At 39.1% G+C, this 19593-nt stretch overlaps 1 protein-coding gene across 1 annotated transcript in view; it reads left to right on the plus strand.

The window, feature by feature from the left end:
* Positions 1-19593, plus strand: part of RYR3 (ryanodine receptor 3) — a 3250282-nt gene that overhangs the window by 3111350 nt on the left and 119339 nt on the right. Inside the window, exons 98-99 of the mRNA XM_044074157.1 lie at positions 4443-4589; positions 11883-12017. Of these exons, the coding sequence (XP_043930092.1) occupies positions 4443-4589; positions 11883-12017 (282 nt within the window). The remainder of the gene's footprint in view (positions 1-4442; positions 4590-11882; positions 12018-19593) is intronic.

Consider the following 19593-nt stretch of genomic DNA (forward strand, 5'->3'; position numbering starts at 1 on the left):
GCCAGGAATTTATAAATAATGTATGGACAAAGAGAAAGGGATACAGTAGTGCCAAATGCAAGACCAGCTCTTTAGTTGAGTGTAGAATAGACATTGATGCTTAAAAAGGATAATTAGTAGGGCATATAACAGATTGCATGATACATGTAAGAATCAATCAGAGGATGTTAGAAAAGATTAGGAAGATAGCCTGGAATGGCAATTTACAAAAGAATAATGAGATAACATCTGTATGGTTTTCCCATATGTAAAAAAATTCTAGAAGGTTTACGTTTTTTGTTTGGCTGTGTTTGCAGTGGCATTGCTATACTCTAAGCAAACTTTAAAGAATTTTTCCTTAGGTAGATATCAAATGCTGGAGGTGAGATGGAAAAACAGAGAGATAATTGGGAATTTGGGGGGGGTAACGAATGGGTAGACTTTAAAATGTTACAACAGAGTACTTTGTTAGAAGTATTGAGGGAGCAAATAGTTGTAACTAAGGAAATTATACTTTTGAGCTGGGACATACAATCTGAATAGTGTTATTGACTGAAAAAAGCAATTCCTAGAAAGTGGCAAACAAAATCTAAATCACCATCTAATTCTAGCCCAGTAACTAAAATGTAAATAGAATAAAAACTAAAATAAATTAATAATATCAACTGTATTTGAAATATTAAAGCGTGTAAATTAGATAAAAGAATTGGAAGTGGGATCTTTAGAAAAGGGAAGGAGCAAATTACATAGAAATAACTGAAATTTGTGGAACTAATACAAGCAGAATAATGTTAATTAGATGAAGTGAGGTATAAGTATAAAAGAAGGCAAGAACTGAGCAATTTATGTGATGGATTAAATGATAACTATTAAAAAAAACATATGTATACTGCATGAAAACTTCTCTTTCGGCTGTTCCCATTAAGGGTCGCCACAGCGGATCATCTGTTTCCATTTCTTCCTGTCCTCTGCATCTTGCTCTGTCACACCAACCACCTGCATGTCCTCTCTCACCACATCCGTAAACCTTATCTTAGGCCTTCCTCTTTTCCTTTTACCTGGCAGCTCCATCCTTAGCATAATTTTCCTAATGTACCCAGCATCCCTCGTCATTACATGTCCAAACCAATGCAGTCTAGCCTCTCTAGCTTTGTCTCCAAACCATCCAACCTGAGCTGACCCTCTAATATACTGATTCCTAATCCTGTCCATCTTCATCACACCCAGTGCTAATCTTAACATCTTTAACTCTGCCACGTCCAGCTCTGACTTTTGCCTTTTTGTCAATGCCACCATCTTAAACCCGTATAATGATGCTGGTCTCACTATCCTCTTGTAGACGTTCCCTTTCACTCTTACTGGTACCCGTCTGTCACAAATCACTGCTGACACTCTTCTCCACCCATTCCACCCTGTCTGTACTCTCTACTTTACCTCTGTCCCACACTTACCATTACTCTGAACTGTTGATCCCAAGTACTTAAACTCATCCACCTTCTCCAGCTCTAATCACTGCATCCACACCATTCCTCTATCCTCCCTCTCATTCACACACATATATTCTGTCTTAGTCCTGCTGACCTTCATTCCTCTCCTCTCTAGAACATATCTCCACCTCTCCAGGGTCTCCTCAACCTGGTCCCTACTCTCACTACAGATCACAATGTCATCTGCAAACATCATAGTCCACAGGACCTCCTGTCTGATCTCGCCTGTCAACCTGTCCATCACCACTGCAAATAAGAAAGGGCTCAGAGCTGATCCTTGATGTAATCCCACCTCCACCTTAAATGCATCTGTCACTCCCACCACAGACCTCACCACTGTCACACTACCCTCGTACATATCCTGTACCACTCTTACATACTTCTCTGCCACTCCCAACTTTCTCATACAATACCACAAGTCCTCTCTAAGCACCCTGTCATCTGCTTTCGCTAAGTCCACAAGGACACAATGCAACTTCCTCTGACCTTCTTTATATTTCTTCATCAACACTACATGTATCACCACTTTCATGTATACTACATGAAAACAACAATGAAAAAAACTAACCATGGTTTGTTTTCTTTTCTATTAATATTTGTCTACCAATGCCAAAGTTTGAACACAAAAATAACCTGGATCTAAACTCTGACATAAACCTTGCAAGAACTGCTAATGGACTTCTCTTTCTAGAAGCAATGTAAAATTTGCAGTATCTCATAAAATTCTGGACTGTGGACCAAGCATCACCTTCATATATTTCTGGTGCTTTCCTGTTCTCCGGCCATTTATTTAAACATCAGTTTCTCAGATCTCTTAGTAATGACAGATCTGAGATAAGGTGGCCCATTCTCATCAACCAACAGGACTGAAACTGCAGGCATTCTTTTAGCCTGGCATTTAAAACTTGCTGAAGCTAGTAGCTCCCCGTTTTCACCCATAATAATATACCAGCTGCTTCCTGTACACATATTTTTTGATGGTGTCAGTCAGTATTCCAAAAATCATATCCCTCCATCTCTAGCCATAGTTTACATCTATTTACATTGACAAAAGCTGAATTTAGATCTCTAAATAAACAAATAAAGTATTTGAGCTTTATTCACCATATATTTTTCTACTATATGCTGCAGAAGAAAACATACATCCTTCTGCCTTTTACTTGACCGGTGTGGAAACTGAGCTATATAAAGAGGGAGTAGCCCCATTTGCTCTTTTAGTGCCCTTAATGGTCTCTGGCTGAGTACATTTGCAGATGACCAATACCTAGGAGCCGTCAATGAATCCCCAAATGATTTAGCCATTCTGCAGAAAGGTTTGTCCCAAATAAATAATTGGTGCCAAAATCATGGACTGAAACTATACACCAAAAAATTCATTACTGTATCCTTTGGGAAGTCATCTACCCTAGGAAACTACCACATTGACAATACACCCCTAAGAGCTGACCCAGTTGTTCGGGATTTGGGAACATATGTGAACAGTGATCTAACTTTTGACCAACATGTGTCCATTGTTGTGAGACAATTCTTCTATATGGCACAGCTTATTGACAAAATGACTGTGTCTAGATCTAGGTATATCATTGTCCCCCATTACTCAAGCCTCATTAGAGCAATCATTGAATGTAATGTCCCCTTTGGCATGTATCTTTCCAGACAGATGCAGTAACTGGCATGCCCACAGCAATACCTTACTAAAAAGATACAAGGACAAAACAACATGTCCTGTATGGACCAACTCAAAGCTCTTGTCGCTATACTTAGTATCCTACAGATTGCCAAGAGATGACCTATGTCTGGCATACAAGGCATGCTCCAATGGATTTACTGCACATCAGCAAATCAAATGGCATCAGTAACACTCAGTCTAGGGATTTAAAACCTAGTGGAGAATTTAGTCAGAGGATGCACAAAATCACATTCTTTGTGGGGAACATGGATGTTAACACATATTTGTATTCTCCAAATTAATGAAACATACCAGGAAGGGTCAGACAATGTAATGCAGAGTAATGAACAGTCTTTGGATAAGCTTTGTGCTGTCCTTCTCCCTTTCTGCACTTAAGGTCCTTTATCCTGCAAATTGAGTGTACATTTTAAGCATAATAAGTAAAAAAGTATTTTGAAAAAAACAATGCTTCAAAGCAAACATTTAGTGCTAAGACATCTTTTCAAAAATGTTGGCTTTAATTTCTGGAAAAAAAATGAAATACCTCTGCATGGCAGACTAAGCCCCCCTCCTCAAGCTAAATCTCAGCAAACCATAACATTTACTCGGGTACAATAATCTTAGACTTAATATATTACCAAAGAAGAGTTTGCAGTGTGCATCAGCAATCTGGTTTTAATGGCTTCTTGTTTTGAATTGCTTAATTGGATGAAACATTTCATTACACTAAGTTTTAAAAGACTGTAACTAATTACATTCATCTTGGACCTATTAATAGTTTCAGGTAACTACAGCTTGCAATAACATAATTTGGGACAATAACCAATTAGTTAAGAAGAGGCGGCACTCTTACTGAAGGAGAAAAATAAAAGTTGATTGTAAAGATGACCAGGCATTTTTTATATTTGGTGCTTCTGATGGAAAGCAGAAGGAATCTCTGATTGGAGAACCCTTATTTAACAGCAGTGTCACCTAAATACTGAATGAGCTGTAAAAGAGCATAGGACAACTATCAGTAAATCTGAGTTTGTTTCCCATAAATATTGTTTGCACATTGTGCATGATCTAGATGAATCTCCCTAATCATCCGTAATAATGAACAGCTACTTGTAGGCAACAAAGCTTAGGATAAGTAAAAATAAATTCCTGAAGCTAGAGACAGTTAATAATAATGAACTTCATTATTTCAGTTACTTTATCAGTGAATTGAATTATAAGGCAGAAGCCAAGCACTGAATTCGTGCAATGCATTAATGAAAATTTCTAACTACCTTTTTTATCTAAAAAGCTTGTTTTTTTTTTTGTAGAATTATTTGTACTTAGCCTGGTATACAACCATGTCCATTCTTGGCCATTATAACAACTTCTTTTTCGCTGCTCACTTGCTGGATATTGCAATGGGTTTCAAGACACTTCGAACAATCTTGTCATCAGTCACTCACAATGGCAAGCAGGTAAGTACTCATTTATGTTTAGAAAGTCATAATCTGCAATAGGAGTCTGAAGTGAATTGTATATGCCACTATTAAAAAGAGCTGATAAGAAATGTGTTGCAGAATACTAAAATGCATTCTAACAAGTGACTTTTTGGTTGAAGGCTATTCCATTAATGTACAAACAAGGTGGTATTCCCAACTGTACCCTTCCCTGGGTGAGGCACTTTGTTCCCCCTTTTCTCCCACTGACTAATGAAGTGTTCTTAGATACCACACTTGGCACATGTAGCAGACAATGCTTCCCAAAAGTTACTTCTGTGATGCTGCAGTACTACACTGTATACTGTTACAGTCTGTGCATGATAACAGTAGAATAAACATTACATACCATAACCATCAGCCACTAGCCACACATCAAGAAAGCTCTACTGCTCTCATGCTGCATTGTCTGCCCACTCCAGACAAGACCACCCTATGGGGACAATCACAAATGGACTGGCTTCTCACTAAAGATGGCCTGGAAGACAGGTTAGCCTTCTGTGCTATGGTATTATAAATACAAATTTTGTTACATACCTAAACATTTCCAGTTGATATGTAAATACTAGGCTATTGATCTGGAGATCTGTTTGTGGCCTAACCACAAGTTCCCAGGTTTGTAGGTACCCCTTTTCATGAATGATTACATAGTTTTACCTTTAGAATGAGGGCTTATTTTTGACCCCTTTCAGTAAGGACTTGAAGGTCCAGACCTGGGGTTTGTATTTTCAATTCCCCATCCATTTGTCAAGGTTTGGCAGCTACTTTCTTTTACACCGAAGTCTATTCCACAAAAGGATTGTCTCTGCTCGATATCTGTCTCACCAGCAGGTAGTATTAAGTTTTAGTGTAGATTTATTTCTCTTGATTGGGTGTTTAGGGTTTTATTTGCTTTGTAAGGGGATGCAGGAGGTCCCATAGGACCAGATCCTTTGAGGATCTGTAGGCTAGACAGAGATCCCCCTCTTAAAAGTCTGCAGCAAACAAAAGAGAGAGAGAGAGAGAGAGTTTTGAGTTAGTCTGGTTATCTCACAGAGGACATGTTTGTGATTTTCTTAGTGAGGAAAGCTGCAGTTCCTAAAGCTGGGTCAAATGCTTAGACAGGTATATGCAAAAGGGGACATTATACTCTGTTATTTGACCTGATGTGGGAGGAGTAAAGAGGTATGATGACTTCCTTGAATTGATTGTCATTCTACCAAAGTGGGCTTGTAGAGGTGACTTGTTATCATGAACATGGTTCCACACACATGCCCCTTTTCAGCTACAGCACTGCCTTCTGTTTGAAAGACCAAGCACACATCACTGCCCAGAGTTCACATTTTTAAACCCTACCTCTGCAAGAAGTCAGCAGTACAAGCACATATAACCATGTTCTTCACCAATCCTCCCAAGATGGGTGAGAAGGTATCAGATGCTTATTCACAACTCCAGCCCTCATGTCAGCTGGCCCTTGTTGTACTCAAGTCTGACTTATCTGGGTTGCAGTCAGCAGTTTATCTCTTTATGGCATGGGCTGGGAATAATGCAACAAACATAAGTTATTAAATCTTTGACATTTATGACACCTTTCTGATTAAATCAGAATTCATGCATTTCAGAGAGTACACTCTTCTGTTTCTATAATGTTAAACAGAGAAACTGCTGTAAATAATTCACACATTGGCAGAAGTAGTATATTTCAAAACATCACAGAGTCCATACTTCATGAATCTGTTGCAGAAAAATTACAGTATTCCACTAATATCAGTTACATAGTGCAGAGATTGAAGTAGAGAAGATGTATACACAGTAAACATTTTCAGTCGTATGACTATGTTGACAGTAGTAGTGAGTGAAATGTCAACAGAGCACTTATGAAGTTGACAACAGTCAATAGTAGAAAGTTCTGAAAGAGAAGGAGAGAGCAAAGAAGATACAGTGAGGTAAAATAATAGTGGATATTAGTAGGGAGAGAGTAAAGTGATAGAACTAAGTATGTAATGGAGGGAGAACAAGAAAGAAATAAGCTAAGTCTAAGTAAATATTTTAGGGAATGGGTAAACAGGTATTTCTGACTATGTGCATATTTACAAACTTCCCAGTCACAAAGATTCTAGCCAACAGTATTGTTACATCGTGGTAATGAAGGAGACCACACGGGTTATTAAGTTGTAAGGCCTTTCTTTATTAAGAGCCTCCAGGTGCGCACCCATGCTTCTTCACACAACTTCTGCAAGTCATCTAACCACCAGAAGCAACAAGTTACCAGAGAATACAGAACCAACAGTACATGCTGAATTCCCCACAGTGCCCCTACAGTACAACAACCACATTACCAGCCCGAATACTACATTCCTCCCCTTTTAAGCTAAGACATACTGTCTTACATAAGCAAAACTAGGGAACAAGTTCCATAATGCATTTAATCATTTACTTGTAAATAACAAGCTAATTATTAACTGGTTACCATACCATCTACTATTTTTTTTAAGGCTGGTAAGCTATACATGCACTTTTATTAACATTGATAGTCCTTCAAGTAACTAGGTTTAACCAGCACACGCTTAGAACGGCGCGGTGGTACCACCTTAGGTGACTCTGGTGTCACTTTTACCACTTCAGGTATCGGTGTGTCCTTCCCTGGAACGGTTGGATCTTCAGAAACCTCTCCTTCCACGTTCTGGCGGTCTCCCTCCATTTGCGATCCTCCTGCCACTGCGAGCCCTGGTTCCGAACTTAACGATAGTTCCGAGGCCAGCAGTTCCATGGCATCCTTCTTCTGCTCGCTCCGTAGAATTTGGTCTACATGTCTCCTCACTACGAAATCTCCATTCAATCTCACCTGGTACGACAATGGTCCAGTGCTCTTGACAATGAACCCTGGAATCCACTTAGGTCCATAACTGAAATTTCGTGTCATCACTGCATCTCCTTCCAGAAAACTTTGCTCTCTCCGTCGTCTATCATGACATTCTTTTTGCCTCCACTGGGTCCCCTCCACTTTAGCTCGGACATTTGGATACACTAGATCCAGCGTGGATCTCAATCTACGTCCTTGCAACATCTCGGCAGGTGACAAACCCGTGGTAGACTGTGGTGTAATACGGTAGTTGAATAACACCCTTGATACTTTTGCTGCCAAACTTCCTTCTCCAGACTTTTTCATCATTGCTTTAAAAGTCTGCACAGCTCTTTCAGCACAACCATTCGTAGCTGCATGGTAGGGTGCTGATGTGATGTGTACGATGCCATTCTTTTTCAGAAAACCCTTGAACTCTTCACTCGTGAAACATGAAGCATTATCGGATACAATAGTCTCTGGTAGTCCTTGACTACTGAAACTCCTCCTCAAGCATTCAATGGTAACGAGAGAAGTGGGTGTCTTGACTTGATATGCATCCATCCATTTTGAATGAGCATCCATGATTATCAAAAACATGGCCCCCATGAATGGTCCTGCATAATCTATATGAAGTCTCTGCCAAGGTCTACTCGGCCACTCCCATGGATGTAGTGGCGCCGCCACCGGCAAGTTGCGATGTTGTTGACATGTTTTACACTCATTCACAATGACTTCAATCTCGTGGTCCAACTTTGGCCACCAAAAATAACTTCGAGCTAAGGCTTTCATTCGGGTAATGCCCACATGACCTTGATGTAACTGCTGTAAAAGTGCCTGTCTTCCTGGGGACGGAATTATCACTCGTGCCCCCCACAAAACGCATCCATCTTGCACACTCAGCTCTGTTTTTCTCACCTCATAAGGTCGAAAAACTGGATCCGTTTGTTGGACTGGCCAGCCTTGCTGAACCCACTGAAACACTCTAGCAAGCACCGGGTCTTTGTGTGTCCAAACTCTCAATTCTCTGGCAGACACCAATGTGATGTCTTCCATCATCAAAACTCGGTCCTCTGCTTCCTCTTCTTGGATATGCCCTGGCATCGGCAACCTACTTAGTGCATCTGCATTACCATGGTGCTTTCCAGGCTTATAAACAATCTCATATTCATAAGCTCTCAACGTTACAGCCCATCTCTGAATGCGAGGAGAAACCATCTGCAGTACCGCTTTCATCTCGTTGAATAATGACAACAAAGGCTTATGATCAGTGCAAATGGTAAACTTCCTCCCATAGAGGTATTTGTGAAATCGCTTGATACCAAACATCACAGCTAAACCCTCTTTATCTATCTGAGAATAGTTTGACTCTGCTTGTGTCAAAGTTCGTGACATGAACCCAATGGGTCTCTCTTGTCCATCTGGCATCCGGTGTGCCAACACAGCCCCTAATCCATAGGGTGAGGCATCACATGACAAAATTAAGTCCTTGTGACTATCGTAATGCACCAAAACCTCTGAAGATTGCATTAGTTCCTTTGACTGTTCAAATGCTCTGTCCTGTTCCTCTTTCCACGACCACTGAGCCTCCTTCCTTAACAACTTATGTAAAGGAGCTAACAGTGTTGACAGATTTGGCAGGAACCTGTTATAATAGTTGAGCAAGCCTAAATAGGCTTTCAGTTCTGTAACATTTGTGGGTGCTGGTGCCTGTTGAATGGCTTCCACTTTATTTGGCAGGGGGTGTAGGCCTGATGCATCCACCTTGTAGCCCAGGAATTCTGCTTCCTTTGCCATGAAAACACATTTACTCCGTTTCACCCGTAGACCTGCCTCTCGCAGTCGACTCAGCACCTCATTCAGCGTCTCCAGATGCTCTCGAATGTTCCTACCCGTCAACAGGATATCGTCTAAATACACAGCCACCTTCGAATTCCTGCCACTAGTCCCTCCATTATTCTCTGGAAAATAGCTGGACTCGAGGAAACCCCAAAAGGTAAAGCGATTGACTTGGAACAAACCTTTGTGTGTGTTCAGGGTAACATACGTCTTTGACCCTTCTTCCAGCACTACTTGTTGATATGCCTGACTGAGGTCCAGCTTACTAAACCTTTCACCTCCCGACAGCTTTTCAAACACATCCTCCACCTTTGGCAAGGGATACTGCTCTAGCTTCGAGACTTGGTTCACTGTTAACTTGTAGTCACCACATATACGTACAGCACCATCTGGCTTTAATACTGGAACAATTGGTGTGGCCCATTCCGCAAACTTTACTGGTTCAATTATACCTTGCTTAGTGAGTCTCTCTAACTCAAACTCAACTTTCTTCTTCATCGCATATGGTACAGGACGGGGTTTGTAAAATCTTGGCGTTACGTTTTCTTTCACGTGTATCTTTGCTGGTGGACCCCTCCAGGTCCCCAGTTCCTCTTTGAATACTTCTTCGTTATTCTCTAGCACCTCTTGCAAGGTCAGGCCCGGCTGTTCTACCTTATGGAGCTGTAGGCAGTCCATGTTTAGCTCCTTTAACCACACCCGGCCTAGCAGGTTTGGTCCCTTACCTGCTACCACCATGACTGGCAACTCTTTGACTTGGTCTTTATATTTTACCTTCATTTTCACCATTCCCAACGTGGGAACTATTTCACCCGTATAGGTTTTCAAAGTCACTGAACAGTCCTGCAGCTTCCGAGCTTCTCTGGGCCATAACTTCCCATACTCAGCCTTTGACAGAACCGTGACACTACACCCCGTATCCACTTCAAACTGCACCATTTTACCATTTAAGTCCAACTGGGTTTTAATGGGATCAACTCTTTCCCACCTGGCCTCTTTCACGTTAAACATTGTGAACACTTCTTCGGCTTCCCTGGTTGGTTTATCTGTAACTTCACGCATGTGGTGTGCATACTGCCGTTTATTTTTTCGGTTTCCCTTCCTTTCCATCATACTGCTTTTTTCCTCCCCCTTTTTCGGCTGCTCCCAAGAGGGTATTGAGCGGCACATTTTCTTTACATGGCCCTTCTTCCCGCAAGCATGACATTTTACAGTTAAAAAACGACAGTTCCGTGACAAATGTTCACCTCCACACCTGTAACAAGCATACTGACCAGAATTTCCTTGTGAATTATGCTCCACGACCACCTTATGCACTGGCAGTGGGGTCGCACTCCTGCTTCCAACCCCTTCCGTGGCTTTCTGTTGTAAATCACGAATATCTTTAGTCGCTGTCTCTATGGCCTGTGCCAACTTCAAGGCCTTTTCAAATGACAAGTCAGGCTCCGCTAACAATCTGCGTTGTATGCGGTCGTCTGCAATGCCACATACGAGCCTATCTCGTAGCATTTCGGTCAGTCTGTCCCCATAATCACAATGTTGTGCCAGTTCCCTCAACACTGCGACATACTCCATTACCGTTTCATTAGCCATTCTAGTCCTTGAATTTAACTTGCACCTCTGGACTATTGCACTCGGCTTCGGGTTATAATGTGACTGAAGCAAACTCGTCAACTCAGTGAACGATTTGTCCCCCGGTTTATCCGGACTCAATAAGTTCCTCATCAGACTGTACGTCTTACTGCCCACCGAGCTTAGCAATATGGCTCGCTTCCGACCCGCTTCCATTATCTGGTTTGCCTCAAAAAAATGTTCCAACACTTCACAATACTCCTCCCAGGTCTGTGTCTGACAGTCGTATGCAACTAGTGACCCCAACATGGAACCCGACATCACTCCAGCAGGCCCCGTCTCTTCGTCATCCGACATGAACTACAGCTCACCAGGTTACTCGCAGCGGACTCGGAGGCATCCCATCTTCTCGTCGCCAATATGTTACATCGTGGTAATGAAGGAGACCACACGGGTTATTAAGTTGTAAGGCCTTTCTTTATTAAGAGCCTCCAGGTGCGCACCCATGCTTCTTCACACAACTTCTGCAAGTCATCTAACCACCAGAAGCAACAAGTTACCAGAGAATACAGAACCAACAGTACATGCTGAATTCCCCACAGCGCCCCTACAGTACAACAACCACATTACCAGCCCGAATACTACAAGTATAGACCAAGAAGGAGGCTGGCCTGAGCCAAGGGTGCAAAATTAATGTGCCTTGAAAATAGTTAGTTTTATTGTAATAATTAAATGATCGTAATGCAACATTTAATGAACTGTGCAAAGCAGTGGTACAATAAATAACTCCTTGAACATGGCTGATTTGTAAGGCTGCACATCAACAGTTAGCAAAATGTAGGTTTTGGTGTACTGTGCACTGCACTGCTCATATGAATAGCTCCAAAAACACTAACACTTGTAAAGCTACATAACCTTTACTAATGTGGATTGTCATGCACTGCTGTTTCAAATAGCTTAGTGAATACTGTTGTTGCTAATGTCACTTAACAGCTGTTATTATTACAAATCTTAATGTACTCTGTGTGTTTCTCTCACAGTTGGTACTGACCGTGGGTCTTCTGGCTGTGGTGGTCTACCTGTACACTGTAGTGGCTTTCAACTTCTTCCGTAAATTCTACAATAAGAGTGAGGATGAGGATGAGCCAGATATGAAATGTGACGACATGATGACGGTATGTGCTCTATTCCCTCATGAGAGTTTTTACTCCCACTGCTATAACTACTTTGTCAGCAATGTAAATATAATTAAGCTCAGCAAATTTTTCTGCATCACCAGCTTGCCAACAGATCAGAGTACTTCACCTGTCTTATTTATTTACCTCTCTTCAAGCAAATCATGGCTTACAATGAAATTCTGTAGGAACATAAGATTTATTAGGCTATTTTATTACAGCAATATCATCTCAAGCTATAGTTATCCTTCTGTTTTGTTTTATTTATGTTTTATCATTGTTATATTTATGGCAAAACAGAAAGCACTGATATGTAAAGAGCTTTCATAGGTTCATATGTGTGTACTAGGCTAACAACCACAAGGGCCTTTTTTAGCCTAGCCATGCATCCCAAAAATCTCTGACAATTTCTGGCATACCTCTCAAGTGTACCTCATTATGAGGAACGTACCTAATTTGGGGTCTTAAAAAGTTCATGTTCCTCGAAGTTCCACATTGAAAGACTGTCACACATTCAGTGTTAGGAATATTTTTTTAAGTGAAATCCATGGTAAATAGAAATTAATCATATTAATTCATTAAAAGATCTTTTTTATAAGTAAAACCAGCATGTTTTAACCATCCTGTGACCTTCCTAGTTGAAGTTGTTAGTAAGCCATTAGTATATGTTCCACATTTTGCCCATTTGTTCCACATTATGAGGGCTACTGTTCCTCATTTTGGAGATGGAAGGTTGAAAGCTATGATTTCTGGTACCCTTGACAAGTGTAAGCAGGGGATTGGGAGATTCATTTACAAATAAAATAAAATACAAGTAGTCTGTGTAGGTTACAGGATCCCTCATTTCCATAATGGAAGGCAAGAATGTCAGTGTTTCAGGCCGAGATGCTGTACCAGTCTTTCCGTTTGATATTCAATTTCCTGCATCTGGATTAGAATCTCGGTTCAAAGATTTTTTTAACATTTCAGGAGTAGTGTCATTAATTAACATGTGAGGTGTACAATCAGACCAGTTACACAAAAATGCAACTGATATGCTCATGGCAAATTATCAATCAAGAAACTACACATATATTACAAATTTAAAAAAATGTAAGTAAAACTGTGTCAAGATTTTTTTTACACTGGAACAATTAAAATGAAAGCCATACTAGGTACAAAGTTGCTTAAGAAGAACTATAATAATTCTTATATGAATCCTTCCCTTCTGGTGTTATGATTAGAACTGTGCCTGTTGTATGGGGGGAGACGATGACATGGTGTGTTATGCTGTAGAGAAGACATTTTTAGCCATTGCCCTGTATTATAATATAAAGAGCTCTACCAGGTTGTCCCTATTGTAATCATTGCATTCTATGGCAATATGGTTCAAGTAGCTAGCAGGAAACATTTTGAAGAAGGCTAGAAGGCTTGTTTCTGCTAGTTTCAAAGTAAACAAGTAGCATCTTGTGTAGGAGTTCTTAGAGAGTGTGCAGGGAAGCAGTGTCCTAGACAGAGTAATTGAAATAGGATAGCAACAAGCATTTCTTATTGCAACTGGAAGCCAGTTTACTCTAGTCACTGAGACAGTGGTGTCCCGTTATCTGCAAGTGAGATGAAGTGACGTATTTTCTTGGTAGCTGTTTGGATGAGTTTAGTATTGTTGGATGACGTGATGGTCACTATGGGGAATGGGACATATTTTAATCTGTGTAAAAACATTTAGACCACTGGATTTTCTTGCGTATGAAGTCAATATTTTAGACATTTCGTAGATGAATTTTAGGTGGTCAAGTACGTTATTAATTCAGTGTGATTTCTGAATGTTAGAGTAAAGTCAGCATTCATAAATATGTCTTGTAGTTATTGGGTAGTTGTGTTTTTAAGAGGGTCTCAAAAAGTGACTAGGTTGATGCACTTGGGTTTTTGATTGGTACCAGGAAGCACTGCTGTTGTCTTGTCTGAGTCAACTGCAAAAAGTTCAGAACTAGATAAGTTCCAGAATTAATTAAAATTATTTTGACACCCTTAACATGCTTAGCAGTTTTGAGAATAATTATTCAAGCTCTTCTTGTAGCATACTGAAAAATAATGACAGCAACAAGGGGAGCAATACAAATCAATGAGGCATTCTCAGTTTATGGTGTCTAGTATTTGAGGACCGACAGTTGGTTGTAATGTGAGAGATCTGATTGTGTTGGTAAGTGTAGACAATTTCAGTATGCCTTCACAAAGACTAAGTCCCTTAGGGTGTTAGCCATTATTAGCTTACGTAATTACAATATCAAATAAATATGGTATACTCTTGAGAGCCCCCCCCCCCCTCAATAAAATCCTGATATTTTTGCCTTTCTTGTAATGAAATAAACTCATGCATATACATAGTACAGCTGTCCCTCTGGTGCAGAGGTAGGGTGACTTGACACGTGTCAGCATTTTTCCTGGAATTCAGTTTATAATGTGATATCCAGTTATAGTCAGCTATTCTGAACAACTGAGTGCTCATGAAATTGTAAAGGATGTCTGTATTATTTCCTTACAGTCAATTCCTGTTTTCTGTAAAGGACCTCTGCTTGTGAAAGCAATCCACCATGGAAGTGTAAAGATGGGTTATTAAATTATTACAGTGGAGTAATTAAAATCATTAGATAATTACTTCTTAACACATTGAAACTAAATAACAGAAATTTGCTAAACTGGATGAAACTGATTACACACTTTGTAATAAAATATATATATATATATATATATATATATATATATATATATATATATATATATATATGTGTGTGTGTGGTTTATATGAACAAAACTAGACTAAACTGTTTTATTGGTGCCAGAGTAAGCACTGTTGGCATTAACAATGTCTGAATGCAAGAAAAGTACAAAGTGTACTTTCGAAGAAGCCTTACTTTTGCATAATTTATTTTCAACATTTTTATATGTCTTTATTTTGGCTGCTACTATTTCATCCACAGTCTCCATCAGTCCTGTACACTGGGTAGGATAAGGGATGGGATTGCCATTTTCTATAACTCAGACCTTCAGCCGACCCAGCTAACCAGTAGAGCACCATCTCTTTTGAACTTGTCCTGGCTGCAGGAGCAAATTGTAAGTTTCTCCATATTTACTTTCCACGAATTTCTGCGAGAATGATCCTGCAAGAATTCAGTGACTTTCTCATCAAATCACAAAAATGTTATAGTCCTTGGTAACTTCAGTATTTGGGTTGATGGTGAGTTAGTGGTTCTAACTAAAGAATGTCTATGCATTATGGAGGGACCTCTGCAACAAATAAACTAGCGTATACACTTGACCTGATCTTCCTACTGCATGTGAAGACCTCTGACTTTATGGCGGGGCCAGTCTCATGGTCCAGCCACTTCTTATAGATTCATAGATTAATAGGTACTTACTAGGCTATTGATCTATGAGGATCTTAAGAAGCCTAGCCTTGTAACCGCATGGTAATGTTTGGCCCCTATGTTTTGCAAACCGAAAACCTGGAGGAGGACAGAATATGGACATGAATATGCTAGGACATTTACTTGTTGCTCCTATATATAAGGGACATGGATGCTAAACTCTGGGTGAATTTGCAGTTTCACACCCATTTGTCCAAAGTAGGTTTGAATAGAGCAAGAAATGTACTTTGCTATATGTGGAGTGGAAGAGAGTCCCATACTCTCTGTGATACATACCTATCCTTCCAACATGTTCAACATGTTCTATTTATGCTGCAAAAATATTGAGATCCCTTGAGTGAGTGTTCACACTGCCGTTGAACTTACAAATCTGCAATAGGTCTTGACAGTGGAGGGTCTGTTGTAGCTGAATACATGAGGCAGAGGTTGCCTCTTAATACATTGTATGCTACTGAGAAGAGGGATAAGGCTTTGAAATGGTCTGCACATGTGATTTAGGCCCTTCATTCTTTTAGTGAGAAAGAGATATGTTCTGTCCAGTTGTGACAAGTATTTGCATAGGCACATAACAAAAGTGGCATTAAATCAATGATCAATCTGATAAGGCAACAGTGGAATAATTACACACATGGACCTGGATGTCATACCTTTAGATATAAGCTATGTGAAGAAAAAGGACTTCATTACAGCAGTGGATATATGGTGATCAAAGGAGAGTTCATTGTTTACATAGATTCCAAGATCCCTGACTATGGGATCAACTTTCAGACAGGCATTGTTCAATTTGATGTGATAGTTACAAGGGAAGTCATGCTTGCTGAAAAATACAATTACACGTTTCTTGGCATTTAGTTTTAGGCCATAGTTTTGACACCAGCTATTTGTTTGGGAAAGACCATATTAGAGGGTTTTGGTGTCCTCTGGGGAGTTTATCATGTAAATCCAAAAAAGCAAATAGGCCAGCACTAGATTCCACCAAAAGAACTTTTAATACAAAAATGTATGGGCAAGAGTATCCATGTATGAATACATAAAAAAACTGACACCTAAAGGGTGATAAAGCATACCGGTTTCAGCATAAAGCCTTCATCAGTGCTGTATAGCAATTGAAGTTACAATCATGATATATATACACATCACAATCAAAAAGTACACCACACAATTAACCAATCACAATTGTTCATTGAGTCCTGGAGAAAATAGGCCACCCAATGTGATTAGCCACATTTTTTCTTTGTAATCCAAAAGGGAATGTAAATTTTCTGTAGAAGTGTTTGGTTTGGTTTGTATATTCTATCTATAACTGTAAATCTAAACCTAACAGAAGGGTGTAATACCTGATGTTTGTATAAAGCATTTGTATTTCTATGACATTTAATGTCAGTCATATGTTCTGATATTCTGAGTTTAAATGGGCGAGAAGTTTGCCCAACATGAAAAGCAAGACAAGTACAATTTATCAAATAATCACCCAATCACTACTACAATTTCCATAAACTCTTATATCATATACTTTGGGATAATTGAAGGACATGAATGAACTTCGTTTAGGGACCACACTGCAAAATTTGCAGTGTCCACATGGGAAACTACCCATTACTGGGCCACCTAATAATGTGGTTTGCAAACTTTTATATACCATCTTGCCCTTTTTGTAATGGTTAAATCAACCCCCCAAGTTTTTTCCTTATCTATATCCAAACCTACATCTAGAAGGCAAAAACTGAGATAGTTTCTCCTCCATGTATAGAATATCTCAATGTTTGTGTATAATGTTTTGTAGCTGTCTGGTATTGCTTCCAAATTCCATGCTAAATCTAAAATGAGAGTCAGATCTAGAATTTTTATCTTTATACAAAAGAGTTTTTGTCTATTGATTTCATGGACCTTCTTCGTGGTTATATCTACACCATATTTTTGATAACCTCGATCATAAAATCTGCAGGCCATATCACCTGTTTGAACATGATAACTTTCCGCAGTAGAGCATATTTGTTTTAGTCTCAAAAATTGAGACTTAGGGATATTCTTAATAACATGGGGTGGGTGACAACTGGAGGCATATAGCAAATTATTAAACTGGGGATATTTCCTATAAACATTGCTACTTAGTGTACCATCTTCTAGTACTTTAACCTCTACATCTAAAAAAGTCACACTCTCCCGATGATAATTCAATGTAAATTGAATTTCCTATTTATTTTCGTTGAGATATTCAATGAACACAATTAAATAATGTTCATCTGACCTCCGTATTAGCCAACAATTATCTAAATAATGACGCCAGATATCTATTTCCCCCAAAAATAAATTGTGGTTCATATCATATATTAAATGATGTTCAACACAGCCCATGAAAAGTCTGCATAGATGGGAGCAAAAGCAGTGCCCTTGAGTTGTAAATAACAGACATTACCAAAATAAAAAACATTTTTATAAGTATGTGCTATGTTAAGCACAAAAGAAAAGTATTAATCCTAGGTGGATAAAGGGGGACTTGAGAAAGCCAAAAATCCAGTGATAATAAACCAGCCCAATGTGGAATATTTGTGTAAAGTGCACTGACATCTAAAGTGCACAATATCCAACCCTTTTCCAACTGTATGTTATTTATAATATTTAGAAATTGTGTACTGTCTTGAATCTGTGCTCTAACTTGTCAACAATGGTTTCAAATATTTCGCCAAGTATTCAGTTAGAGGTTCCGTTAAGGAGCCTCGTCCTGACACTATGGGTCTACCTGGAGTTTTTTCATAATTTTTATGTATCTTGGGTAATATATAAAAATTTGTCTGGCAGGATTCACTACCATAAGATGGTATTTATCATGCTTGAATATAATGCCTTCTTCACAAGCCAAAGTTGAAAATAATTGTCAATTTCAGCTTTGAAAATATTAGTAGGATCCAGATCCATACGTTGATAATATTGTTGATCTGAAAGTTGACCAATGGCTTCATTATGATACATATGCCAGTCCCAGATGACCACTGCTCCCCCTTAATCCTCCTGTTTAATAACTACATCCTTGTTCTTACTCAAACTACATAAGGCCCTGCATTCCTCCCTAGTAATGTTGTCCTGAAAATGTTCTACATTTTTAGTATTTGAAAAATGTAACTCTTTCAACACCAAATTTTGAAAAATAGCTACATTTTTGTTCATGGAAGGTACAAAATTGGATGTCCTGAACCTGAAATTGTTTAGATTTTCAACATATAGCTCATAATCTGCAAAATATAATTTTAAATTTAGCTTACAACAGAAATCAATGACATCTTGTGCAAAAGAAAATTCTGACACCATGAACATGAGGACAAAACCCATAACTTTATTCAATAATTTATGTTCTTGTGTGAGTTCCAAAGATGAAATATTATGAGCATTCAAGCAGTCATCTATTTGCGTGTTAACACTGGCAACATGGTTTCCAAACTTGTTCCTGTTTCCTCTATGGTTCCTCCCTCCCCGCCTGGATCTCCAAAAGGGAAATTCACATTACCCTTTTTGACACATGGAGAACTGTGCAAGACTATTCCTTCACTATCTGTATTGGAAGAAAATTCATCCCCTGATGTATCAGATGTAGATTTAGTATTTTTCAATATAGATATATTTCTTATTCTTTTAAAACTGGGCTGAAATGTCCATGATTTGTTATTAGTAAATTGAACTGTTTTCTTAAATGCAAATGGTTTGCCTGTGGGATAGTCCCTAACATCTCTCTGAAACTTCTTAATCATTCTAGCTTTTAAATCCTGTTCTAACAGTATCAAATATCCTGAAAGTACGGAAACCTGTTCTTGATACATATCATGATTTTTATATTCTTGCAACTCAGTGCATAGTTCGCCTGTTTCTAGTCAAGGATGTGATTCTACGTTCATAACATTCTATCAAAATCTTTACAAAACTCATGGAAGATGAATGTTGTACTTGTTGCCATTGAGTTAATAAAGTTTCATCCACCTCCATAACAAAACATTGTGTTCTGACTCTCAAACCACGTGGGGGTAATATTATTGTTTGAATATGCTTTAAATAATCTAAGATGACAAATCTGAATTAACATTTCTTTCATCTCATTAGTTAACTTAGTGAAAAGGTCTTTACAAGAGTCAGACTGGACTAAATCCCCAACTCCCCCTTTGTTTGTTGATATATAAGCATCA

Source organism: Protopterus annectens, chromosome 6.part0 (genome assembly GCF_019279795.1).
Source record: "Protopterus annectens isolate FY-2018-M chromosome 6.part0, PAN1.0, whole genome shotgun sequence".
In the NCBI taxonomy this organism is placed as follows: Eukaryota; Metazoa; Chordata; order Ceratodontiformes; family Protopteridae; genus Protopterus; species Protopterus annectens.